Genomic DNA, 27,990 nt, shown 5'->3' with positions numbered 1-27,990 from the left:
CACTGTAATTTAAAGACAACTGGAGTTTAATTGTATATTGTTAAAAATCATAGAGCCATGAATGAAAGTTACATTAAACTTTCTTTTAATTGAAGACAAATAAAAGAACCAAGGGCTCAAACACATTTTAAAAAGACATCTGTTCCCCAGTGTCTTCTCTTGAGCAAAATATACAGCACATATATATATATATATATATATATAACAACTACATTCAAGTACCGAACAGAATTTACATTTTCCCAAACAGAGAAAATAATGCACATGATTCACATACCTTAAACCCAACCATGCATAAAAACACTGCCAATAAATCAGGAGTTGGACATAATTCATCACACTACTGTGTATTATTCTGAAGTATCGACAACGTCGTTGGAATGCATTAACACTTGGGAGTGTGGGTTTGTAATGTTTAACCCTGCTTTGAAGTCCAGCTGCTCAGAGACCTACTTGTTCAAGATCTGTTCAAATTTAGGGTTAATAAAAGAAAATCCATCAAATGCAGATTGATCCATGGACTCGATCAGGTTTTTGTCACTGTAGGACAATTTTGGCTTCTCACTCAGAAATTCTCTGTCAAAGTTGTTGTAGTCACTTGCTGATTTCTGTGTTAGAGAGGAAAGATAGTTTAAGACAAACTTTTTAATTTATTCCAGAACAAATTACTTAAATACAAAAGGTTGAGCTCCCTCCCTTCTTCCCCTGCTTTAGAGGAAAAAAAAAATAATTTCATTTTAGCCTATTTTAATAAAACTGTAAGATTATAACTGAGTGATTGCTTATTAGTAGTTGAAAACAAAAAAAAACCCCAAATAGCACCAGCTTGCTTTGGAGAAGAACCACATGGATTTGTGACAATGCTGCACAATTACCCAAATATTATCTATTGGCAATAACAATGCAGCATTTACTTATATGTCAACCCAGTATTTCTTGCCATTAACCAAAATGTTTATATTCCTGAGAGCATTTTACAGTCTGTACTTATTCAGAGAAAAAAAAGCAGTGTCCTATAGCAGCTGCTTTGTGTCTGGATAAAATATTTGTGTGTGTGTTTCACAAAAATTCACATTTCTAAGGATCACTGAAGACACTGTGAACCTCCAAAGGTTACTGTTTGTAGGATCCTTAGGGTTCCAGAGTTCCCACTTCTATGGCAATGTGAAACCTTGTGTTCTTGAAGAGGCCAGCTCTCCTCCATCGAGTACATAAGTCCAACTTAAAGAGCCTGTTACCTCCATATCATTTCACCTGTTCCAGTAACAGGGGTGAGGAACATCGACTTGGATTTTTAGCCAGGTGAGATGGAGCAGCAGCATCCCACAGTGCTACAGACTATGAGTTACACACAGTCTGTTCTTCAGATGTTTTTTTTCAGGTAACATCAGGCATGTACATTAATTCTAAATTCAGCAGCATAGAGAATGCATCGTTTTGCCCCCTTGGAGACTCTCCAGTTGGTTTGAAGCAGCAGAAATGCAATGCTTGCACAGAACACCTGCAGGCAGGTACCAGCAGAGCAGCCTCAAGCTACTGGTGCTTCTCCCATGTGGCATTGCAGAAAAGGAAACCACAAGGAACTATGAACATTTCTAACCCAGAGGAGAACGGGGATCAAACTATCCGTTGGTTTTCCTGAAGATTTTATTCATGAAGAAGCTCCTTGAGAGTGCACAGGAAAGCAAGGCTTAATAGGAAGATTTCTGGGCAGTCAAAGCAATACAGTACACCTTGTTATAACTGAACCATCCAGGAACAAGAGGGTTACATATATATAACTCTGTCATTTGTAAATTTGAGGAGACAATGGCAGTAGGATACTTTGAGCAAGTCACCCCTTCCCCTGAAGCTGCTGTTTGCTACAGAACAAAGAACAACTCACGTACCACTTTTGGCTTGAAAGGAGGGTCCACCTCCCTCTTCTCTAGTGCTGTCCAGTTGATTGTTTTGAAGAAAGGATGGTCTCTGATATTCCCAGTGACCCCAAGTCGTTTTGCTGGATCCCTTTCAAAGAGCTGCAAGAGAAGACACCTGGTAAAGCCTTTCATCTGCTCAAAAGGTACGTGGCAGGGGAAGAATAACAGATACACTGCTGAAAACTGAGGTTGCTGACAGTAAACAGTTCATTAGTAATTAATCTGACTTGGCTTTCCCTTTGTGAGAGCAATTTGCTTGCTGAGAAACAGCTCCTCTTCAAAGCCTAGATTTGCCCCTCCTTGGACATATTGGGACCTACATGTTGATCATCAGTCCTACCTTTTCTAATATATCCTTTGATTCCTTGGTAATCCAGCGTGGGTAGTGAGGGGTGTCCACTCGGATTGACTCAAACAGTTCATCCTCATCGTCCCCGTGGAAAGGGGACTGGCCAATCAGCATCTCATACAGCAGGACCCCAAATGACCACCAGTCCACAGAGAAGGTGTACCGCAAACCTTGCAGGATCTTGTTCCGCAGAGGAAGAAGGACAAGCAGTTAGTAAAAGGAAGCAATATAGCCCAAAAACCAGGAGAGGTATTTTAAGAGAGAATCTTTAATAACTAGGGCATTTAGGGAAAGAAAAGAAATCCATCTCTCTGAGAAACTGTGGACACTGATGCACATCTGCGGTTTTATACTTGGCTGCTGTTTGTGGGAACGTGGCCAGCTCTGTGGACAGGTCTTTGCTCTCATTCAGAAGTTTTCTCCATTAACTTTAAATAACCATATACTTGGAAAACATCTTCTCTAGTGTCTTTACAAGATGAAGGGAGAAGCAAGTAGTGTTGAAAAGTAACTTACCACTAGACAGGCTTTGACATAATTTATAGCTCTAAAACCTAACACCTTAGTTGGGCTACTTTGCAAATAAGATTTAAAAAAAATACAACACAGGGAATTTAACTCAGTGAGATTCCCCTTAGAAGCTGCTTTTGTTTTAATTCTAGTTGTTTGCAGGGGCACAAGTCTGTTCTCCATCTGCAGTGCATATAGAGATTCATTCTGTGGGAGCCCTCTGTGTGTGCTGGCTACAAAAAAACCCAAACTCTTAAAAAAAGAGCATTTTAACTTTTCAAAACCATGCTTTTAAACTTGCAGCTGTAAAATACTTAAGAATTTCAAGTACTTTCTATAAAGAACTCAGGTATAATTTTTTTCTCCATGCTAATTAGACTTGGACTTTTCTGAACTATTAGTCTACAAAGAGCTGATTAATCACAGCAGCCATTTCTAACATGAGTGCATTAAATCCGTCCCCCAGCGTGTGGCTGTGCCTTACTGACCTCGGGAGCGATGTAGTCTGGGGTTCCACAGAAAGTGCTTGCTTTGTTCTCGCCAACAACATTTTCTTTACACATCCCAAAATCGGCTATTTTGATGTGGCCTTCTTTATCAAGCATCACGTTGTCCAGTTTTAGGTCTCTGCAAAAAGTGTTTAAAAAGAGTTGTGTTTTAAGTGAGTCATTTTTGTATTCAGATGCACTGATAAACACCTCCCTGCAGCAGAACAGAAGCTTTTCAAGGAAATAATCATCCATCAACACGACCCATACTTTTGTGCACTGGAGGCAGGAGGGACAAGGGAAGAATTTTCTGGTCAGACAAAATAAGAGGCTGAGGTACATATATAGAGCATGACCTTATAATCCTCTACATTTGCTTTCAGATCTAAAAGCACAGCCAGTGCTTCTGTTGCTTCTGGAAGGCAGTGTGAGTTAATGCCCCAGCAGCTGACACAGCAGTGCTGCACCAGCTCTGGAGCTCAAAAGAAGGATTGTGTTGGGTTCTGAGAGCCTTTGGCAGGGGTGTGATTGTTTGAAGCCTGCCCAGCTCTTAACACTACCTGTGACTTGTTCCTGGTTACAGCACCAGCTCATGTGTTGTGGCCACGGCTTGTGAAATGTCCTATTCATGCCTTTTTTTTTCAGAATAACACTATTCAATCAAGTAAGAGTTTTTTCCCAGCAGTTTCCAAAAGCTACATTCCCTCCCTTTGACCAGGATGCATTTTTTTGTCCTGGCTGCAAATGCACATACCAAGGAGGGCAGGCTGAAGAGAAAACTGTACAGCCCTCTGCTTACCAAGAAAGACTGAAATAGAGCAGATAATTTAACATAAGAACAGGGCAGTCTTTTCTCTTGGGTAGCTGAACTTCCCAGTATCAGCTACTCACTCACATTGCTCAGAGTGTGAGCTGCAGCTCAAAGGAAGAGTTCCTGATCTAATGCAGTGCTCCATAAATCCTTCCATGCTTGGACACCAGCTGCTGCTCACCTGAGCAAACTGAATATATATGAGATGGGAAATACTCACAGTAACTCAGGGCACTGCACTCACCCAGCTACTGCAAGTCCTAAAACCTTTTGTATGATGTGCACTTACATGTAACACCTACTTAGAATTGCTTCGAGTCAGGCTCTGGGATTATATTGGTGAAATCTTATATGAGATGGGAAAAACCAGTACCACTGGTTTTGCTGGTGTCTTGTTGGAAAAGGGTACCATTTCTCTGAAAATATTTCATACTATGAAATTCCCCTCAGGAACAGTCTAATTTAAGGTAGGGGAATTTAACAGCAAGCCTAAAAATGCTTTAAAAAATCTGGGATGGAAGGATTTCATGCTGCTGAAAACAGTTTGATCCTTTCCTGTATAAAAATCTGCAGGAGGCTATGGGACTAGAGCTGGGAATGTTATGTACTTTCCTGGATTATGGCTGTCTTCTCTGAGAGGCAGATGTGCTTTTAAGAACTGTCTTTCTTACCAAGGATTCCTGTAAGGTTCCTCCCCTTTACAAATGCTTTTTAACTAGACTTCAGAAAATTGCTCTGAAGGATGGATGCTCCAACAGATGTTTCCTGTTTCTATAGAGGGAGATGGACAATAGCAGATGTTTGGATGTTCACCTAAGGCCTTTTATAAGGCTCTGAAGCACAGAGACATCATTCTTTGGACCTGTTTGTTACATAGGTGAGAGATGTCTGAGCAAGTAGTTACCAAACAGTGCTTTCAAGTTGAGGGTGGGGTGAAAGGGCTGAAATTGAGAGGAAAACTACATTAAAATAAACTTCTGATTTCTTGTAGTGTGGATATACACAGTCAGAACCAGTGGATCAGGGTCTGGCCTCCGATGCTTCAACCTGGTGTGGCAGAAGCATCGATGTTGTGGTTTCACCAGAAGGCAAAACCAGGCAACTTTCACCTCCGTGGTTTGCACAAGGCCAGTGAGGACTGATAAGCCTCAAAGACCCTCTCCCTCACCTCCAAACTAAACAGACTCATGATTTGAAGGCAGTGCTTAAAAATAACTGAAACAAAACTGCTTTTGTGTTACACAAATATCATTCCATCACTCCAGTTGCCAAGGAAAAAACCCCCACAAACAGAGATTCATGTCAAGCATGTTAATGGCCTTGGAACTACATCAGATCACTGACAGACAGCTTGTACTTGTTACATCAATCAGGAACTCAAAGAGGCACAAAGTGCTAAGACAAACACCAGGTCCCAGCCTGGAGCTGCCTGGTACTCACCTATAAATAATGCCTTTGCTGTGAAGAAACTGGAGCCCACACAGAATTTCAGCTCCGTAAAACCTGAAAAGACCAAAACATCTTTTAATCCTTGCTCAGTTTAAACACAGCCAATGCAGATAGCCAAGATATTGCTGTAAGCATCTCTTCATGGAGTGAGAAGCACCGTACAAGCCTTTAAATCCTACTTTATGTAGACAAGATGCTGTAAAGCTGCAGGTTAATCCCTTCACCACACATCGGCAGTGTCCAATACCAAACAGCAGAGGGGACACGACTGCAACTTGCCATAATGCTTCATTCCACTTCCCACGGGGAACACTGTCCCTTTTCTCCTCTTTAATAATAGTCTTTGTGTGTTTTTAGTGATATGCACATGCCTTTTGAAAGACAGCTACTGGGAGCTCAGTCCCCAAGGGTTGCTTTAGGAGGGACTGGGCACTAATGCTGAGGTTAGAAGCAGGCATCACCTCTCTGCCTCTGCACCTGCCTGGCTGGAACAGACTGTAAAGAGAAAAGTAGCAGCACTTCAGGGGTATTCTCCTCAAAAACAGAGGTGATAATCCAGAGGAGATAAAGGAAAACACGAAAAGAATGCTTCCCCATGCCCCAAGAAGTATTAAAAGCTTTTTTTTTTTTTCTAATTGAACAATTATAAAACTATTTCCGCTTCTGTAGAGCAGAATGAATGTTGACCCAAAACTTCACAAATAGGCCCAGGGGATACCAGGAGAGGCTGCCAGATGCAGAGATGTTTGCTGGAATGCAGGTAAGCTGGAGGAGCTTTATCCAGATTTTTGCTGGGGGGAGTGGGAAGGGAGCTTGCCCTTTCCTATACAGCTGGCTGCTATTTATGCCAGACTCCTTGACCTGATCCCATCCAGTCAATATTCCTTAGTACAGTGCCCAGTAACAGAGGTCATTTTCCTGATGCTTATAGGTAGGTTCACTACCCTGCACTGTTACATTTTAGGTCTTGCATGCACCCACTCAATATTACAATTAAATCTCTCATGGCTTTGAATGAGAGAAGTAGAAACTGACCTCAAACTAAAAATGATAGATAAAGTAACAATAATAAAATGTTTTTGCATCTTTTAAAGATCACTGGAGCTGAAAACTTCAGCCATAGGTAACTGACACAACTGCACTTGCTAAACAAAGCACCCATTTTATTAGTATCTTGTGAAAGGTACAAGTGTTCCTGTGCCTTCAGGACAACTTATCATAACAATAATCTAAGTGCTGATTATTTTTGCAATTTTTTTCCATCAAAATACTGTCCCAAAGGACACTGAGGCTGTACCTTTTTCTTTTCACTGCTGGCTGATGTTGCAGTAGTTTTGCACCTCTAGTTACAAGCATCCCATAGAGTAAAACATCACACTATGTAAATTAAGAAGGCCTAACTCCACACATCATTAAGTGAACTTCTTCATTGTATTAAACTAGTGCCTAAGAAATACCTTTTCAATCATCAGTCACTGAAATTCCAGGGCAAGTAAGGGGCACAAAACTAGCAGCAGTAAACCCAGAGACTAAAATCCTTCCTGGAGGTGGGGAATGGAGGGTTGTGGACTTACGTGGCTCTGTAGAGATCAAAACGCCCCTTGTCTTGTATGTGGAACATCAGGTCTCCCCCATTCAGGAACTCCATAACGAAGAACAGATGATCCTGTTAGCAAATAACCAGGGAATGGAACAATTACTGATGCTGTTCCAACCACAGATGAAGTAGCAATGGGGGGACCAAGCAGCCTCCTCTGCTGAAGGATTTCTCTGTTTCATGCACACCCTGAGAGCCTGGAAGGCTCCTACAGAGTTGAGTGGCCTGGTCTTGTAAAGATACATAGCTAATCTTGTATTCTGTGGGTTTCTAGACTTCATAAAAATACACATTTAAACAGACTTACTGACTTTTACCTGTGACAGTCATCTTTTCTCCCCTCATTAGGGGAAAGTTCAGATCAAGGATTTAAATTAAACTGCCTCTTATTCTAGGTTGCATAGATATTTTTCTGATCTCATTCTGTCCTCATCAACATATGTTTGGTCCTACTCATATTTACTTTCCACAAGGCCCATGAACTATTGCACAGAGCACAAGAAAAGGAAACTTAATTCCTGCACCACTAAGTTACTTTCATTTGGCTGCAGATACCAGCATCCATTAAAAGGGTCGACCTGTTGTGTTACTGTCACTACTGGGCTTTTTCTTACCTTTGTCTGAAACGTGCAGTAAAGATGTGTGAGAAATGGATTTTCCCATGCAAGTGCAAGGACCCGCTTTTCCACCATGGTACATTCCACGTCGTCATCGATTAGCACCACGTCTTTTTTCAGGGCTTTGATAGCAAAGAATTCATTCTTCCCTTTCAGCTCAGCGAGCAGAACCTACAAAGAATAAAGGGTGATGTTACAGCATGGCTAGGAAAGACTTCCTACGGATGGTATCAGTAAGGGAAAGTCAAAGGTGTTCATAGCAGGTGCAGTGACAATTAAAAGAATACATTTAAATGGGAAAGATAAGGGAGATTTGGGAGTGTGAAGCTGCTGGACATAGAGATGAGGAGATGCAGGCACAGTGGTTTTTCTGTCAATGTCTTGTGAGTGTATAAACAACAGCCATGTAAAGCCTGTTCCTTGCCTAGAGCTGTAGTTTCACAGAGAGCAGCGGACAGAGGCTGTGGAGGTCACACTGCTCTCCCAAATATCCCCTGCCCCTGCACTGGGGCATTATGAGGCTGTTTCTGTACAGAGGGCATGAACCTAAAATTTGCACTGTGGTGCATAAAGGGCGATTCCTCTGCCTGGACACTAAACAGCCCACAAAGTGCTGTGCATTATGAATCACACTCGAGTTCAGACGTGATCCAGGTGATGAATTTCTAGTGTCTCTGACAAAGATGTCTATATACAATTCTGTAGGAAGATTATCAACCCAAGGAGCTGTAAGACCTTTCTGTTTAATGGGAATAGCCCGTCACTTTGCAGAGATCAAGCGAGGCAGACACCTTAAGCTCTCCAAGTTTGTTACATACCTTTCCAAAGCTTCCTTTCCCCAGCACTTTGTGGAAGACAAAGCTGTCTATGCTGAATTTTCTCCTTGTAGCTCTCGACGCTGTCTTGACTGTGCTCCCCTCCCAGAGCTTATCGTACTCGCTGTTATCTGCTGATCAAAACAGGGAGGTCCATGCTCAGTGTATGCAGAAACACTGCATGACTCAGATCCCTGGACAGGAATTAGGTGCTGGCACAGCATTTCAATGCATCTGCTGTTGGAATACTGGTGAACCTAAACATAAGGGTCACCTCCTGTGGTTTGTAGCAAAAGTTTAAATGACTCGAGCGTACTTGATTTGGATTTGAATGGAACCTGTGATTGTTTCTGATGATGGGTTTAAGCAATACCTGAGTATTATAAAAATCAAGACCCTTAACTTTTTCCTGTGACTAAAATATAGAACATAATTTGGAGAAAAAGATACAAGGACTGCTTGTGAACAAACTATTTATTTATCTTCCCTTAGCAGAACAGGGCAGTCTCTCAGCCTGTCCACATAAAGAGATCTGATTTATGCCCAATGCTGGCTAAGTAGCACGATCATACAGTTTAATCCTGTTTATATCCTAAAATTAATAACTTTTTTCCTGCCCTCTGCTGCACAGACCCGCTGGGTCACTAACAAGACACGGATGTTAATCATGAGATGATCCCATGTGTGCCCTGTAACTGCCCAGCATTTGGGACAACCCAGGCAGGAATCACAGGGGCTGCACCCTGACGTAGTACTTGCAAGAGGTTTTGGGGTTTTTATCCCTCTATTCTGGCAAAACAAAACAAGTATGCTAAGTGACAGAAAAATATTTTTTTTTTACTGGGCATTTGAACAGAATTAATTCAATGTATGGATGAATATATAAAGTCCTGTACACACCAAACCCACACATTATCTCTTACTGAGTCTGGTCATTTCCATCTGGTAAAACATTACTTCTGCTGTTGCATTTAATTTTGCGTAAATTATCATAAGTTAGCAGTAATGAAAATAAGCTTATACAATGCTTGAAGCCTTTAGCAATAGTGAAAAAACAAACACCAAACAAAACTTTACTCTGAACTCACAGAGATGGGATTCCAGGCGTTTGTCAAATGTTATGTAAGAATTTTGTGCGGCCAGGAGATGGTAAAAAGAAATACATGCCTTTTTTTTTTTTAACAGTGCTTATTAAGAAAGATTGTCTAACATAAGGCAAGAATAAATAACTACTTAAATTGTCTGGTGAGTAAATGGCCATATGGAAACATTTTCCCTTTTCTTACCTGTTGTATCTCCTCCTGGAGCTTTATGTTTCTTATCAAAATCTTGATAAATACCAACACTTTCTACAGACCCAGAATCGGACCTTCGTGTAGATTTCTGAGGAGAAGGAACACTTGAAATTATTATCAGCACTATTACTTTAGAAATACAGTAATATCTGTAAATGTAATGTGATGGCAGTATAAACTTTTCTTTTTAATTATTAACTCCCAGTACACATCTTTTCTTAAGAAGTCTGGTTCACAGACTGTTTAGCCACTTTCTTTACAGCTTCAGATCAGCCAACTGCTTTATTTCCTTCACTGCAAGAAAATAAGTCACTGAAATTCCTGGACAGTCTATGTTGTATTGTTCATTGCAAAATTATTAAGGGTACAGTGGTTTGGATTCACAGTGGGAACAAATTAAACTGTGGGAAAACGTCCCCTTGGATGTATGTTCATTTGAATGAGGAGATGGGAGTCATACTGGACAAGCTTAGGTCATATCTGTGTATGACATCCATCTTTAGCACATAGAAACAAATTTTATGTGTGAAAGATCCCTAAGATCAAATTTTAGTAAGGAAAAGATTAAGTTTTTCTGGGTCATGAAAGAGCTGGTGCAACAGCTCTCACTGTTTTCAAAGTAAATATCCTGTGAAAGCTTAGGAACAGACAGCTCAGAGAGCTGAGAGCCACACACTGTTGGCTTTTGTGATATATTTTTCTGTTTTATTTCAGGGCTTGTGTCTGAATCTTTATTTGTAAGTCAGAAGTCAGCCACAAAAGACAGTCATGCTGCAGCAGGAGATGAACAAGCTATGGGGCCAGTGTTAATTCCAGAGCAGTTTTCTCTGTATGTGTGTATATATATATATATATATATGATTAATAAAAATTGAGAATATCTGGTATATTCCTCTTTATTCATTTAATTTTATCATTCAGGTGGAATTTTAAAGTTGAAACATGTAAAAACAGACTTCACAATGATGATGCCACTGTTTAATCAATTAAACAGAAAGGGTGAGAATAACCTTGGCACCACAGAACTGGGGCTTCAGGAAACCACAAATATTTTAAAAAATTCTTTAAGTGGGATCCTCCTCCCCCCATTCCCATTTTAGGTTATTGATATCTTTGTTAGTCTCTATATGTATCAAATTAAAAAAGAGAAAGCTGTTTGCATTTCCTCCATTCCAAACTCAGTTCCTCATAAAAGTGATACAGAAAAGATGATGTGAAAGCCCCAAGATGCTCTGAAAACAAGTAATTACCTGAAATGGCAAAAAAGCATACCTGGCTAACTTGATTTAAAGCTTCAGCTAGCAACTTCTGGTTTATTCCACATAGGTTTGCCACCTTCTTCTGGCATTTATGATGCACATTCATGCCACATTCTAAAAGAAATGTAAGGATGGTTATACAAGCATCAGGAAAATAGTGTCTGACATTAGAACAAAAAGGCTGTTTCTCTGTGCAGTTCAGAAACCTTGTTGTAAGACCAGGCTGGACACAGGCCTGTCATTGTTAACAAAATTGCAGTTTTTATCTTTAGCTCAATGAAGGCTACAAAAATTGTTCACAAGGAAAAAAACTCCTATCACCACTATTTTATTCTCAAAATCTGTTACAATAAGGCTCATCCTGCCTTCCTGTGGGAGAATTATAAAAGCAGTATTTACAGTAAACGCTTTCAATACACTTTTAGGTGCTACCTTGAGTCGGAACCACCAAATTTCAGCTATTCCCAAGGTAGTAATTTTGATTATACTCAAGGTTACACCTCCACAGTGTGTTCCCTGACTCCATTAGCAGCTCACCTTGGCTGAGCTGTCACATGAGCCAAGTGCCTCTTTGTCTCTCTCTAGTACAGAAGCCTTTCCAACCCGTATGGATGAGATGAATCCCACCCTACACAACACACAGAGAAATGCACGGTGTGTAGCCGTGGGGATGGAACCCTGGGAAAGCAAGGAGAGGTCCCAGCTGCCTCCCCTCCCGTCCTCACCTTCACATTTGAGCCCTTGCTTGACCAGCCCCCAGAGCAGGCTGCCACAGTGGTCACAGAAGGTCGGGCTCATGTAGTTGTAAACTCTGAAGCGATGAGGCATGTCAATGTTGAACCTCTCCTTCTGGAACTGAGCACGGGGAGAGACAGGGGTGAGGCACTGCCCAGAGCTGTGCAGGACCAGCTTCTGACAGAAAACTGCTTGGATATTACAAGCTTACAATAATTTTACATTAGCCTTACATCCCTCATCTAGCAGGGAAAGGATCTGCCCATCAAATACCACCCGACTGCTCGCGGGGCTTGGGACTACTGTTCATGCTTTGTCCACTCCAGGAGAAGACAGTCACTTGGGTTGTACAGCCAAGCATCTCCCAAATGGAGTTGGCAGTTTCCATACAAGGTTTTTGTTAGTTCAAAAGTGTTTAATTACATAATTACAATATAAATATATTGTTCCAGCTCTTACCATTGTGTCCCTGCTGTTGGCTGCAGTACCAGTGCACCTCCCAATGATTTTATCAATACATTTCTTGTGAATAGCAGCATTGCATTCTTCAAGACATGCACAAGAAAAAAAAGGATTCCTTCAGATAATAAATACATGGGATGAGGTGTTTGCATTTCATAGCAGAATATGAAAAATACACACCTTTCCATCATACCACAAACCCCAAAAACTTCTTTTCCACCAAGATGATGATCTTTTTTGAGCTTATTCCCCCACACCCCCCCTTTTCTTTTATCATAAACTTTATTTCTAAGCTAAATCAGCCTCCATTAGGCAATGCTACTAGCATTTGATAACAGAAGAATAATATTATGCTTTTGTGTTTTACCCTTTGATATCTCCTCTCTGTTTGGAGGAGAGATCTATGCTCAGTCAAAAGAGCTTTTCAATTCAGCTGTAAAAAACCCTTAATAGTTGTAGTTCATTTTAGAAAAGGTTTCACAAAAGCTGCTGTCATAAATGAGTGCAACTTCTCAACAGCATTAAACTCTTCTGAGAACAGCTGAGTCTAGATCTTGATACTAAAAACCCAGGTAGGAATCTCAATTATATTCCTTCAGTTATTGTGCAAAACTGATATTTAACATCTACTACTACCACCTATGGTAATGATGCACTGTGCTATGCATATTTACAGAAGATTTTTTTCAACAGTAACTATTAGATCTTCAGAATCACGTGGAAAGCAGTAGAAGAAAAACATAAAAAAAAAAAAATCAACTTACGCCTACATTTGTATCCCTGCTTGTTGAGTCCCCTGGAAAACAAATGTTAAAGAAGGAAATAAAACCCCATACATTTACAGGAATAAAAGACAGGTTGTTTTTTTAAAAAAATATTATTGTTTTTACCGTGTCAACCAATTAATCCTTTGTCTATGGGAATATTTTTTCCTATTAATAAAGTGGTCTAAATTCTGCTAATCAGAATCCTCTGTCTTAGGAAAGCAAGGTTTAGAAGGTAAGGTACTTTGTTTTGACAGACCAGCAAATTAGGAGGGGGACCCAGAAATGACAAGATTTCAATCACATGGGAAATCCTCCTGATCTGCCTTAGGACAAAAACAGCTTTAATGTTAAAGGGATCCAACTTCTGGCCCCCTACGGGTCTTTATTCTGCCATCAGCCAATCTCAAAGTTTGAGCATTATTTTCTCAGATCCACCCACCCCATTCCCTTGTGACAGAGCTGCTGTTGATTATAGGCCAGATCTCACTTGATGCTGATGGAATTTTTTCCATCATTTCAGTGGCAAAAATATTCAAGTTCTGTTTTTTAATGTGAAAGGGACAACTGTAGTTTCCAAACACATATGAATTTATGTGTCATGTTTTGTCTCGATGTACCTGAAGTGAATTTTGCAGTTATTTGGGGGTGGAGGAAGCTTAATTTTTCCTTCTTACCATACAAAGTCTTTGCAGACAGAGCAAAATGTAGGTTGTCCAAAGAAGGTGGCAATAAACTCATGATTTTTGATGTAGTGGATTTTGGCTTGTTTGATGGCTCCTCTCCTGTTAATAGTTACTGTCCCCTCGTCTTCCTTCATTGACTGTTTGCAGTCTAAGGGGGAGACAAGAAGACACACTTTTAATACTTAAAGGCATTACAAAGATTAATATTTGCTCCTCCCAAACGTTCAGTTTGGTTTTCTGTTTCAGAATAGTGTTTCTGTTTATTTTACACCTGCATTCTGCAGACTTTCAGCCCAACAAGGTGGAACACATGCACACAATGCTTCCTAAGGTGTCTCCATGTCCATGCCTGCAAGCACTTCCCAGCTCCTGCCTATGCAGAAAAAGCCTTCAGCAGATGAGCTGAGGGGAAAAAGCAGGAATGGAGCGCAGTTTTGCTAGAGAAATGACAACCACAGTTGTTTTTTGAAAAAAACCTAAGCTCCTATATGTAATGTGATTTATGTTTAAGATAAATAAACATTTTATTGGAAGCAGGAGGGTCAGCAGAAACCTTTCTATTCCGCTGCTCCACGTGCCCTCCTGAACCAGGACTACAGCAGAACTTCAGGTGAAGTGCTGCAGGACCTTCTGAGTCACCATCAGGCCATACTACTGGAAGATGGCTTTCTTCCAGCCTCCAGGAGCAGTAAACCATGAGGACAAATGAGATTTTCAGTCAGACATTTAGATTTTGCTGATTCATAACACTGATGATCTGTCAACATGTCTCAGTCCCAATCCTCTTCCCTCCCATCTCCCAGCAGCAAAGCTTAGGGCAAAGGGATCTTGCCATTTGCAGGCTGGGAATTGCCACAGCAACAGAGTAAGGAAAAAGCCAGAAGAGCATTTTTCCCATTGTCAGTACAAAAGTTTTCTCACTTTGCTCCATCAGGCATTGCTGCTTGTTATCAAAATCAGTGGGAGCCTTGCTTTTTGTACTGATAGAAGCAGATTTGTTTTCCTTTGCCAAGTCACACTCACTGCAATGCCTGAGCTTACTAGGAAGTTACCCAGGAGCTCTGGCTTTCTTGCTGCTGGCTGCACTTGGTTCTTGTCATTTTATTAGCTGGCTGCCACCACTGCTATTTCATCAGACCCCTGAACCTGGAATATAATCCATCATTTGACACCATTCTAAGTGTCCTAAACTAATTTATCTGTCAGCCAGCTGCAGCCAGACAGCAGCAGCATGTACTGCCTTAGAAAAGAAAGGACAACATCAACTCAGGGATTAAGGGAAGATTAAGCATATTAGTGAGAACAAAGTTCAGAAGAGATCCCCGAGCTTTGCTACCAGGTATTACTGCACTTTTCTGAGAAACTGGCAACCTGGTTCAGAGAAAAACCCATCCTGACACCTTCTGAAAGGAGCTCACAGTGTGCACTGTGACACCCTGGCACTGTGCATGCCCCTGAGTTACCTCTGCCCCCGCAGGAACAGGATTCATTTCTGCTGTTCAAACAGGCTACTGAGTTCACCCAACAAAAACTCTCATCAGCTGCTGCACTTCAGCTTGTGGAAGTCCGCAAACAGTCCTATCTCTTTGTTTAATCCTGCTGAGCAAATACACAGACCTCACCCACTGCTCCTCAAATGCTTCAGGGAAACCACACACCGAAGTGTGCCATTAAGGAAAACAAGGTGGTTGAGAGTCAGCAATGCTTCGTACTGTTTGCTGCATGAAAAAGATGGCTTTGTAAGGAAGATTTAATCAGTAACAGCAACAGAACAGAGAAAGATGTTTTGCTTTATGGCACCTAGTCCATAACACAAGTAAACCAAGTGTGTAGTGAGGAACTTACATGTGAACTGGATGTTCATGCTAAACTGGCTTCTCATGCTAAAATGCTTGGAGCAATTGCCAATACTGTGTGCAGAAGTCTCTGACAAAACTTGATCAAGATAAGGGAAAGAGTGGTGTTTCCTCCCTGCCTAGAGCACTGATACCAAACTTAAAGAGAAATATGTGAGACTGGCATTTTCTTTTTTGAGAGGGCAATTAATAAACTAGTCACTTTGAGTTTTTCCCTCTTTTTTTTTTCTCTTTGCACACATACTTTAACAGGGAAGAATCCTTGAGCACAGCAAAACTTCAAAATCTGCACATGAGAACACACAGGCTTCACAACCAGCTGCCTTATTAAATACCTTTGCCAAAACCAACCAATATATCCAATTATAGCTGGAGACAGTTTTGTATTTTGGTTCAGAAGGAGCTGAGAGGTTTAGAGAGCAGCTGTAAGTCAAGTGCATCTGAAGCTGAGGTGGTTATGAAATGATAGTGTAGCTCATTCCAATTTACTATGGGCATGTTTAACAAGTTATCTCTAAAGTGTAAATTAACTTTAATGTGTATTGCTCCAGAACAGTTTCAAGCAGTTCAGCCAAGATGGACTCAACTGGGGAATAAAGGCTTAATTTCAAAGATGCAGAGACAATTACCAATTGCAGGGAAGTAAATTTCACAACAACTGTAAGGATGCAGGGTGGAGATGGGGGAGAGGGAGAAACAAAGAGAAAAACTTTGTTTCCCTCTCCAAGCAAGTCAGGATTCCCATAGATAAAATGTGTGTCATGAACTAGGACACGGTCAGGAAGAGTCATGTACAAAGCAGCTGAATCAGCACTAGAATCCAGGTGACCTCTATGGCCTGGACTTGAAATTAATCATTTTGAACCCAGCACACACCATTAAACATAATCTATTTCCTCTATTGAGAGCTGTGGTTAATATTTATCACTGACACGTTCATGTATTTCAAGGTCCCTTCTCAAAACTTGCAGTTGATCTGACAGAAGCCCCCAGAACTCCTCCATGCTGTATATTCATTAAGAAACCATTAAGCACGGCTGTGAACTGACAGTGCAGCTCTCCAGACATGCTGTAAACAGACCACTGTATTCACTATTTAATGGCAGGAGCAGTCCTGCTGAACATTTCACAGCCCTCGCAGCCACTAACACAACACCCAACCCATCGCCTGGAAAACATTTACTAAAGCAATATTGCCAGGGATCTGCTGAACTGTAATAAATCTCAAGGTGAGATGTCAAACTGTCTCAACTGAACCTCAAAAGCCCAAGGACAAAAGAAAACAACCTCAGAATAACCCCAGTAGTTATTTAAAACGAAAGAATTGAAAAAATATTTACTGTCTTCAGAGTTCATTTTTCATTTTAACCTGCTCATTTCACGGTGCTGTTTGTGAGCAGAGGAAAGATAACAGTGCTACTGCCAGAGACTGGGAACTGGGACTTCAAACAGGGACAGGCAAAGCGTTTTATGAGCTAACTGATGGCTCAGGTTGAGATTTGCCTGAAACTATAATAAATTGCAAAACCAACTAAAATTTCTGTTCAGTGCCCGTTTCCTTCTGCTGTTCTACAGCCTTGCATTTGGCTTTGTTTGAAATTTAAGTGCACCTTCAGGTCAAGAAAAACATTAATCTCATAGAGCAATCATTAAAAGGGAAAGCTTGTTCCTCACATAGGAGACCTTCTTAGCATGAAGTGTCTCAGGGGAAAATTGCTCTTTAACCTGGTCCTGGAGAGGATTGCTTTAAAGATCATCTTTAAAAAAAAAACACCAAAAAAAAAAACCATTTACAGAAATAAAAGTTTCCCAAAAGCCTACAATTCTGTGACATGAACTTGCTATGTTAAATCATCGTGGTCTCTGTGATCATCACAACATTTCATTTACAGAGTAATGATAGTGATTTGTATTTCATTTTTTTTTTTTTAAACGAAGCAAAACTTTCTCCTTCATTCTCAGTACCTGTGGATTTTACATTGCTGATATTTAAGTAGAAATACCAATAATTTGCTTATTGTAGAGGCCAATACTATTGTCTCTGAAGGCTGGCACATAATCTAATCTCAAATTACCTATTTTGGCCCCAAGCAGTTATACTACAAACTTTAGCACAAGTGGTCAAAAATGCTGTTACAAACTCTCAGTAGCACCTTGTGAAAAGGTGTGTGTGCTCCATGTGACAGTGTGCACATTGCCACTGTCAGATACACGACAAATAAGTTACACTCTGCTCTGCAGAGCCTGGGACACCCGTGGGACATGGGCTTCTTGTCGGCTCCTCTGAAGAGGATCCCAGAATGGTTTGGGCTGGAAGCGACCATCAAGACCATCTAGTCCCACTGCCCTGCCATGGGCAGGGACACCTTCCACCACACCAGGTTGCTCAAAGCCCTGTCCAGCCTGGCCTTGCCCAATTCAATGAAGTCCTGCCTGGCCCCTGAGCCAGCACCTCCTGCTGTCCTGCCCCACACTCGCAGAGCACTGAGGGGCTGCTCTGCAGCTGCTTTAGGGTGTCTCTGCTGAACCAGCCTTTCCCAGGCATTAATGGTGCCAGCAACCTTCTAGAAAAGTGCTAAAACAAAACACCAGAGTTTTAACAAGCCCTGCTTTTCAATCCAGGAATAAAAAACCCCCACACTGCAGCCTTTGTAGCACTCACACCCGCTCAGAGCTGCTGTGCGAACACGGCCTGGGCTCGGCGGACAGAGCACTTCTTATTTTACACTTCAGTAAGTGCTTTATATAACCCTTCTGCAGAGACACCTGATATCTCATTTGTTGTGGTAAAACAGGGAATAAACTAGAAAATAAGTTTTCTTTTTCATATTGCAAAGGCACAGTAAAGCTAACCTTTAGACATACAGCATCTAAGTCAAATTTCTACCGAACATATGAACTGTATCAAAGTTTCTCTGCTCCACGCAGCATGTTATCTACCTTACCAACCACAAACACTGCCAACTTGGTGTTTATGAAATCACCACATCTGCATATGTCTCATTTTCTTAAAGAAAATGAGAAAATAAGGCCAGAAGATGTTTTTATTGCAATTCATGCAATTGCACTTCTAGGAGCAGGTTAAAGCAGATGCTAGGTGCCACTGAATAACCACCACATCTGCCAAATTTCTAGAAATAGTATTTTCTCAGTTAAATAATCAAATAATACCAACATCCCCATGTACAATTATAAGAGGGCTTTTCAGCCCTCATCACAGTTATATACTAATAATGTGACAATCCTTCTACAATACACCTCATCCATAGAGTACCTTTCTTCAGATCTTAATTTAGGCAATACACAGACTGTGATAGCAAATCTGTCACTTACCCTATTATTTTTCAAAGGTAAATCAGAAAAATTCTGAAATCTCATGCTTCCCCAACATTCATCTTGACACATAAACACATTCAAAATCTATGGCTCATGTTCCTCTCCCGTAAGTCAGACACTTGAGATATCAAAAGTTCACACACAAATTACTCACCTCCTGGGACTTCCAATGGCATTTTAAGGAAAGAACTCACTAACCCTTTCTGCAGAAAGCTAAAGCCAGCAAAACAGCAATTCAGAAACTGAACCCAAGACACAAGCTCACTTCCAAAGCTGCTAACACTGCACAAGACACTCAGCAGAGTGAGGTCCTGGGTTTTCTTACTGGATAAGGTCATTAACTACATTTGAATAAACAAAGATCAAGCAAAGCATTAAACGTATTGCAACTCCCACCTATTAAAACTAAAGCTGCTTTAGAGAATTATAACCTAGTTTCAATACTACAACTAGAGAAGGAGGGACAGAAGGAAAACAATGTTCTGAAATTGAAATTGAGGTCAACACCTTTGTTCTCATGTTTCACATACCAGAAGAAAAACTTTAAAATTACCAGCACAAGCTTATACTCAAATCACAGGACAGAAGACAAAAAGAATTCTTTGACAGCTCTAAGTCAAGGCTCTGCAGTCTCCATTTTACAGGCTCTAGAAAGCAAAAAGACCTCTAAGACTTGGAAGACTTTTCATACATGGCCCTAAACTAACTGGCCAGGCCCCAGCCTGCACAAACAATATACAAATGAAAAGTCTCAATGTAGCCTATCATGGAGGAAATTTTAATACCACGATTACATGATTTTTCTTCTCTAATAATATACTTACTAGTGGAATGATAACATGCTCATTTCTCAATATTCTCCGCACCTTTGAAGCAGAGGAAAGCAGTTTTCTCTAAAGATGGCAGGGTGTTTTGCTACTCAGAAGGAAGGTTTGAAAAACAGCAGCTTTAGTTTGTAAAACAAGCCACAGATAGAATTAGTGACTTTTGCAAAGTGCTTGGAGATTTTCAAACAAAAGGTAGCTCCTATAACTCAAAGACACTAATGGTGGCAATACCTTCGAATAAACTAGGGAACAATTGCAATACCAGTTTCAGAACAGGCCTTTTTTAGTATTTTAGAAACTCAGCAACCATAAAGTTCTGTATAGGAAGGCAGGTCAGAGAGAGAACAAACTGGTATCTGTATAGGAAGGAATGTGAACTGTCTCTGAGCGTTCAACTATTAACTAAGGGTTTTAGCAATGTTAAGAATGGAGGTTAATACAAACATCCTTGTAATGCACTAACAAACCTCTCTCATCTAATACTGGTAACTGCAAATTTAACTCGAGGAAACATTTACAGCAGTGCAGTGATGAGCCACAAATCAGTGTTTGCCTATTTAGCAGTAACATGAGGGAGGTTTATAATTTTGAGTAGTAGTATGTTAAAATGTATTGATATTTGCAGCGTTCACATCAAGTATCAGATTGAGTAACTTTCCTTCACGAAATGTAGATGTATAAATGTACTGAAATGTCTTGAAAGGCAGTTTTCCACCACCTATGTGGGTTAGTTACCAAAAAGGTATCAGTGACTACTTTGCAACAACTTCCTATTTACCTTCTGCTTTATATAAAATTAAAGATGGAAAAGGTGCAATAACAGCTGAATCTTAACTTGCCAATTAAGGTATGATTGCATGAATTAACGATCTGTTTGGTATGCAGGCTTCATCCACAACCATCTGCAATCCCTAATAAAGGCAATGAGAAGAACTGCAAGAACATTGCATCTATTTTTAAATGATTTTGATTAGTAAGTACAATTATTTTAGTGCTTACAGCACATGAGTATATTACCTTCCTACTAACAGCTAATAAAAAATTATGGAAGATTTACACATTTACATCTCTATTTTTCCTCATGTTTATGTGGAGAGCAGGAAATACCTTTCAACTTCATCAAACAAGCAACTGAGAATACAGAAATTGGGTTTGTACTGGTTTGGTTGAGAAACTTTTATGTTTCCAGGAGAACTGGATTTCTGTATGTCTCGTTAAATTGATAAGATTCTCATAATACCACTGCCCTCTGAAACAGCCTTGCACAGGAAACCATGACAAAGACCAAGATTAAGGTGTTTTAATATAATGGCCCACAACAGTTTGAATGCAAACCAGAGTATTACTGCAGCATAAACAGAGAGCTTTGGATCTTCAAAGAAACACTCTTACCTACTGATTCTTAAAAGTTCCACATTTTTTTTTAAATTCTGCTTTATAGAGTCAACTTTTCAGAGACAAAATAACAAGTATACAGGCTGGGGTTTTTTTTGCCATCACAGAGATAAAATGTCAACTCTGAAATGTCATGTACTGTACATCACATTCTATCTTCAGTGGCTTTTCTAGTATCTGCTACACAGATTGCCCATATGGTACAAAAATGGATGGTACCTTCACAACTAACTTAACTGTGCTCCTTGATACATATCTGTGGGGAAAGAAACCACCAATGGTTCAAAACTTACTCTTTCCACCTATTATTTATAAACACATAGTAATAAACCTTGTAAGACTGATAGACTAATATGGCAGAGCAGTTATGTTATAATATTATTCCCAAGAATGGTGTCATGACTTCTAGTATGGGGAAGTTGTAGCCACTAGCTAAGTAAGTTGTGAGTTTACAGCATTTTCTTTAGAAAAGGATCCCACAGATACACAAATCCATGCTAAAATACTTGTTTTTATTATTGTACTTACAGTTTCCCTCCTAGTCGCTTTCCAAAGAGTGTGTGTGTACTTCTGACATAAACAGCCTGTTTACTTTTTCAACTCGTTTGTCAGAACATTGACAAGATTTGCATTTGAACACTAAACCATTCATCCTTTGCTACGACCAGTTTCCGGTGATTAGCCTCTGAATCCCAGGAAACTCAGACCCACTTCTCCAATCCACATAAAAAGGTTCCCTCATAAACTAGAATAAGAGATTTAACTTCCTTGCATATAAAAAGGAACTGATACCTTTTTTATCACATCAAAACGTGAGGACAGACATATCAAAGATACAAAAGTGCCTAAATCCAACAGCATTTAGAGGCACAAAGGCATTTAGAAATGAACAAATCCAACCATGTGTCCACATAACAAAGAAACCCCTGGAAAACAAATTAATAACATCAGAAAATTCTACTCAGTAAACCAGGTGGTATTTTTTTGTGAGCTACATCCTTTGTTCTGAAAAAGGACTGTAAATATTATAACTTTTTTCACATAAGTGACTAAAAACAAACAGTTGACATTACCTGCATCTTCCAAAAAATACTGCACAGCCATCAGCACCTTCCCCTGAGGTTGTAGGTCAAGCTATGGAAAGAAAGATACCAACAGTGAAGTGTGTGGTTGACTGAATCTCTTAGGAATTTAAACAGCTCCTTCTAGGGACTCAAAGCAGAATATTCAATAACTGTTTGTTTACAATCATCTTCCATATCTCACTGTTGCAGCTGAGTCAGGGGCTTTTATTCTCTTGCTTTTACTCGTGTGTATTGCTTTGATGTCTACCCAAGAGTTCAGCACAGAGTTCACATTGTTTGTGCATGTCCCTCTCCCCTTTCTGCAAAGAAGTTTGTTGGCTTCTGTTTCTAATATTAGTAAACTCAATCTGCACAGGAACCCAGTTTTAAAAGAAAAAGTCTATACAATCCTTTATATGTTTATAGAGAGTATAAACCATAGTGATATCAAATGCTGTTGCCTGTAATGAAAAAAAAGTGGTATCATCAAAATTTGTTTTCCTTTCCCCCTCAAACCATTACACGTGGTTTCTGTGGCAAATTCTACAGACCAGCAAAACAAAAAAAAAAAGTGTCTTTTGAGCCAATAGCTGAGGTCAGTTCCTGTGCTCAGAAAGTAGCCACTAATTCTTAAAGTGCTGCCTTTAAAAAAGATAAGAAACCATTAAGCATGAAAGAGTGATTCAATCTTCACTTCAGCACAGAGCAAAGTATCCCTGGGTTACACTAAATACAACTTTGGAAAAAAAAGTCCCAACCCCCAGATAAGACCAAACCACAATTAGATTAGATACACCCATGAACATATCCCCACAAATCCCATCATCCTACTGGGATAATGACTAAGTTTTCATCTTTAAGGCAACGTCTGGCACTCAGAACATCTGCCCAACAAAGTTCCCAGAAGGCAAAGATCCCAGTTACAGCTACTACTGCTGGGCTGTCTCTCCACACAAAAATAACCTTACAGGCTATATGCTAACTGAACTAACATCTCCTTGTTGGCCATGATGGTCTGTCCAGGTTGTACAGAGGAAGTTTAACACTGATGATGTCTATGTGGCACTTGTTCTATGGATAATAAGCAGAGTATTTCAGACCACTGAATTGGCTAAAACTGACCACTATTATTAATTTTTTACTCTTCTGAATAATTATTCTTGTCTCAGAATTCAATTTAAGGTGTGGAAAAAAACCCAAGTGCAACAGGTGAATACAAACCAGTGAGATCCTACCGACCTAGGAAAATCTAAACCCCTTCAAGTTTAAAAGGCGTATGGCATTCATTCAGCTTGGAAGAAAACTCGAGGAATTAACCTCTTCCCTTACCCAGAATTCTGCTTTGCCATTGCCCTTCTTGCAGCGCTCTGCCAGGACCGACACACCCACAGTCACCTCAGACAGAGGCTCTTCTGCTGCTTTCATCAGCACAATCTGGATCACCCGTCCCTCATAAATGTGGGCATCAAACGTCGACTTCCATTCGGGATACATGGTCGGTTTCCTCTGGACCAGAGTTTTTCCTCTCTCTGAAAGCCAAAATAACCCCAAAGAGGACAGAAATTGTAAAATCAAATAATGTAGGTCTAGTACTTAACAAAATAAAAGAGGAAATACTTGTACTGATACTAAAAGCAGATTTACTGCTTCTTTTGCTGTGGTTGGGACGAAGTTTAAATATTCGGTTCAAATGTTCATGACTTGGAAGGTAAATCTCAGCCTGACAAACAGGAATGCAAAGGCAGTGAAGGTGTTAACATGTAGCCAGAGACCAGGAGGTACAAACCCCATTGAGGAATTTCAGAAGCTAGTTTAGTCAATCACAACTGGACAGGGAATATTTCATGGCTCCTTTCTGGTGTAAATCTCCATGATGTGTCATCTGATCACAGTGAATACCTACTGCTCTAAGATAAATTAAGGAACACCTTACACTGACCCAGTTTAAATTGAAACCAGCATCTGAGAGATGAAAGGCTTCACATTTCATTAATCTACTTCCAAGTTATGAATGCAAGTGAAATGTTGGGATAAGTCACTCTCCTTGACATTGTACTCTGTCTATACCATGACTGCTACTTTTTAAAGGACATTTCAGGGCCTTATCTGTCCTCTCTAGCACATGCAGACCTTGTGTCAATAAGGAACAAGAAAAAAGATGAAATAACATCAAAAAAGTATTTTTCTCTTTTTTTTCTTGGTAACATTTACCCAATCTCCCACAAGAATATCTCAGCAGACTCCTTTGTTAGGAGTTTTACAGTGTTTCACTGTTCTTATTAGATGGATTTTTTTTTTTCTTTTCACCAACAAAGGTTGGACTGGATGATCCTTGCAGTCCTTTCATGCCTGGTATTCTATGCCTCTAATACACAGCTTCAGTCTCTCTTGCTACCCATTAAGCTAATTTCTTCCTGTCCTTACCTCAGGCAGAGAAAACAGCCAGTGACTGCACAATCTGTAACAAGCATATTTCTAGATCTGGGTCTCTTAGTCCCATCAACACATCCAAAATGATGTTGCCTTCCAAGCAACCACATCCAGCTCTTCCCTGTGACCCTGGCACACAAATGGCACCTCCCAGTTTTTCTCTGTGATTTGCTGCCAAGCCAATTATTCTCCATTTGCGTGCAGGAAAATGAATATTATTTTCTACATTCTACACAATTTCTACTATTTATCAAGATCATTCATTGCAATAAAAGTGGTTTCTAAGTGCCTTTCCAGCTCTGAATAATCCATTTGTTGTTATGATAGCAAGGCAGTAGAAAAGCAGATTAAATAGTTGGACCCTTCCACAAGAAGCTGCAGTGTGGTCTGTTAGAACGTTAATATTTTAAAATCTTCCTGGAAACTCAAGGCAAATTCAGTGTTCATTCATTAACAGCTTGCTGGACGACTCCACTCAGTCGTGCTGAGCTCTGCAAACAAGAGTAGGGAATTATGTCCTTGTACTGCTTTATTAGGGAATTCCTGCCAACAGCAGCACTGCAAATCACAGCTTGGACAGCAGACCTGAGCTGCCTGCCAAAGGACATTCCCAAACGCTCCGAAATGGCCACCTGAGGACCTCCTCCATTGCAAAGCAAACTTGCAAAGCATTCCTCCTCAGTCAAAAGCTTCTCTCTTGAATTTGGGAAACTCTGCAGACAGAAAAACCTCGAATCCTTCCCAGTGCAAACCTACTTCCAGAGCCCCATACTACGGAAAAATGTGAAAATATTATCACAGAATCATAGAATCGTTTAGATTGAAAAAGAGTGTTAAGATCATCAAGCCCAACCATTACCTCAGCACTGTCCAGGCCACCACTAACCCACGTCCCCAAGTGCCACATGTGCACGTCTTTTTAAATCCCTCCAGGGATGGTGACTCCACTGCTTCCCTGGACAGGCTGGTCCAGTGCTTGACAACCCTTTTGGTGGAGACATTTGCCCTGATATCCAATATAAACCTCCATGGCACAACCTGAGGCCATTTCTTCTCGTCCTGTCACTTGTTACTTGGGAGAAGAGCCTGACCCCCATCTGGCCACAACCTCCTGTCAGGGACTTGTAGAGTGCAAGAAGGTTCCCTCCTTTTCTCCAGGCTGAGCCCCACCAGTCCCCTCAGCTGCTCCTCACAGGACTTGTGCTCCAGGCCCTTCCCCAGCCCTGTTGCCCTTCTCTGGACTTGCTCCAGCACCTCGATGTCTTTCTTCTTCTGAGGGATCCAAAATTGAACCCAGGCTTTGAGGTGCAGCCTCTCCAGTGCCAAGAGCACGGGCACAACCACTTCCCTGTTTGTGGTGAAAGTACACAGGGAGAGCTCAAACAAAACAGATTTTAGAGAATATTAGGATGGACAATGAATGCAAGGGGGGATTAAAAGCAGGCTCTCTGCACAGCAAGGCTTTTACACTGGCCTACTTTTTGGGTTGCTAAAGTCAGACCCCTTCATCAAAAAGGCACACTTCAGGAGGCAGCCTTGGGAATAGGAGAAATTGCACTATTTGTAGAACCTTTAACAATAATTCAGAGTTTGCAGGAACAGCAGCAGTTTGTAGAAGAGTTGGTAATATTCTTTGTAAGATTCTTAGATGGGCAGAGAACTGTTTCGGTCTGTTCACAGGACTCTGCCTTTTCCCACGTCCCAGTTAAGACCTGCTTTGATCAGTCACTATATGAATTTTTACCCTATGTAAAACCATAAAGAAGGCATCTGAATTACTGGCAACAACTTCCAGCCTGGCCATGCTGCTTTTGCAGTTTAAATAGTACTAATCAAGATCTGTCATGGACCACATTGCCTGCCTGCAAATGAACAGTTAAGTGTTCAGGAAAGAACAGCCTTTAAGAACCCCTCCTGTGTTCAGGCCTCCTTTGCTTCTCTGTTAATACTACTGGCTCCAAAACATGTCACATGTTTGCAAATTGGCTTAATGCCTAATCATTAGGCAATATGACTTCCTTCTTCCTATACAATAAGCTTTTCCTTGACCATGCTTCTGCAGGCAAATCCAACAAAAAGCTATCTTGTCAAACTGACAACAGAAGCATCACATTGTTTTCCTGATTACCTCAATCACTTACTTCTCCAAGGTTCACTGCCCTCTCCTCCCCCGTTTTTTAATGCCTCAAAGACACATGGAAACAAAGAGGGGGAATGTTGGCACAACTCTACTTTTCAAAAGCAAATGGCCGGGGGAAAAAGAAAGAAGGTGGATTTATTTAGATCACTTTCACCTCTCCACACATTCTGGCAGCTGCAATACCTTCAACACCATTTCTTCAGAGGTTCTCCTAACACGCCAGGAAACTGCTACTTTGGAGCTGAATACATTTGCTTGATGACAACATTTTTTGGAAAGGGCACCATGCCTTGTATTTAAAGTTTAAAAGCAGCTTTTACCCTCAGGAATAAGGGGAAAGACCAATCACACTGTGAGGAAGAAGAAAATTCACCCTTTCCTGCATTCTTTGATGTTTTGTGAAGCTCTAGAGCCATACTGCAGGATTAAACTGCTCGGTCTAACCCAAAACAGCAATCCCCTCTTATCCTGTTTGGCTACAGGGGTGTATTCCAGCCAAATGTCACAAAATGTTACCTTTGGACCAGTGTCTGTAAAGATGAGGTCTTTGAAGGCTGAGTAAATAGAGAGGTGCTAAAATAACCTTGGGTGCAAGTAATTTCAAGCAAATAATTCTGCCAGAATGCCTCAGTTATGCCTGGCACTTGCAGAGCTGGAGAGAACATTGCTTTATTTAACATTTGCAAACCTTGCTCATGCAAAATTCACAACTCGCTTTAACCCAAGCCAAAGTGACTTTTCACCTGCTTCCCCACATATTTTGTGAATAATTGCGTTGGTGGTGAAGTAAGAAATTAGAAATCTCAGACATCATCCTACCAAGTGCTGAGCTCTCTGGCCACAGGACAAGAAAGCATTAATAAAGAAGCTTTGTTTTAAGGTGGAGGTGGATACAACAACCATTGTTATTTCTTCCATTCTGAAAGAAAAGCTCATGTTGAAGTGCTTGGCATGACAAGAACAGCAGGACTCGCTACTATTCACAGACTAAGAAGGATTAGAGTATTTCTCAAAACTTACTCATATTCAGGAAAGCATCCCCATTTGTAACCTCACCTGTAGTCAATGATTCCTTCATCTTGATAGCACAGAAAGGCTGTAGCTGTTCTCCTTGATTCTGCACAGGTCCCAGCTCAAAGGAGTTGAAGGATATCCGTAAAAAGGGGGCCATTGCTCACAGTGATGC

At 40.6% G+C, this 27,990-nt stretch overlaps 1 protein-coding gene across 2 annotated transcripts; it reads right to left on the bottom strand.

Moving 5' to 3' along the window:
- Positions 1-68: 68 nt before the first annotated feature.
- PRKCD (protein kinase C delta) lies at positions 69-27,990 on the bottom strand. Of its 2 annotated transcripts, none has more exons than XM_029958255.1 (17): positions 27,861-27,990; positions 23,564-23,763; positions 22,244-22,304; positions 13,748-13,904; positions 13,071-13,102; positions 12,304-12,389; positions 11,835-11,964; positions 11,123-11,223; positions 9,842-9,938; positions 8,559-8,689; positions 7,738-7,911; positions 7,101-7,192; positions 5,518-5,580; positions 3,267-3,405; positions 2,260-2,448; positions 1,890-2,018; positions 69-608 (listed from the first exon to the last, which is right to left on the bottom strand). In XM_029958255.1, the coding sequence occupies exons 1-17, from the start codon at positions 27,973-27,975 to the stop codon at positions 450-452; spliced, it is 2,055 nt and encodes a 684-aa protein (XP_029814115.1). In that variant the 5' UTR covers positions 27,976-27,990; the 3' UTR covers positions 69-449. The 2 variants fall into 2 exon arrangements, with proteins under 2 accessions (XP_029814115.1, XP_029814116.1); XM_029958256.1 differs by having other exon boundaries at positions 8,559-8,686.

This window comes from Manacus vitellinus, unplaced genomic scaffold (genome assembly GCF_001715985.3).
Source record: "Manacus vitellinus isolate BGI_N305 unplaced genomic scaffold, ASM171598v3 scaffold_14_pilon, whole genome shotgun sequence".
Taxonomy (NCBI): Eukaryota; Metazoa; Chordata; class Aves; order Passeriformes; family Pipridae; genus Manacus; species Manacus vitellinus.
Note: the sequence above shows the minus strand (reverse complement) of the source record. Positions and strands in the feature narration are given on the sequence as shown.

Coding starts and splice junctions, on each gene's coding strand:
- PRKCD (XM_029958255.1), bottom strand. CDS start 27,975: ATGGCCCCCTTTTTACGGATATCCTTCAACTCCTTTGAGCTGGGACCT. Junction 8,690..9,841: donor TCCAGGAGGAGATACAACAG/GTAAGAAAAGGG, acceptor TGTTTTGATCAG/CAGATAACAGCGAGTACGAT. Junction 2,019..2,259: donor CAAAGGATATATTAGAAAAG/GTAGGACTGATG, acceptor CTTCTCTTGCAG/CTCTTTGAAAGGGATCCAGC.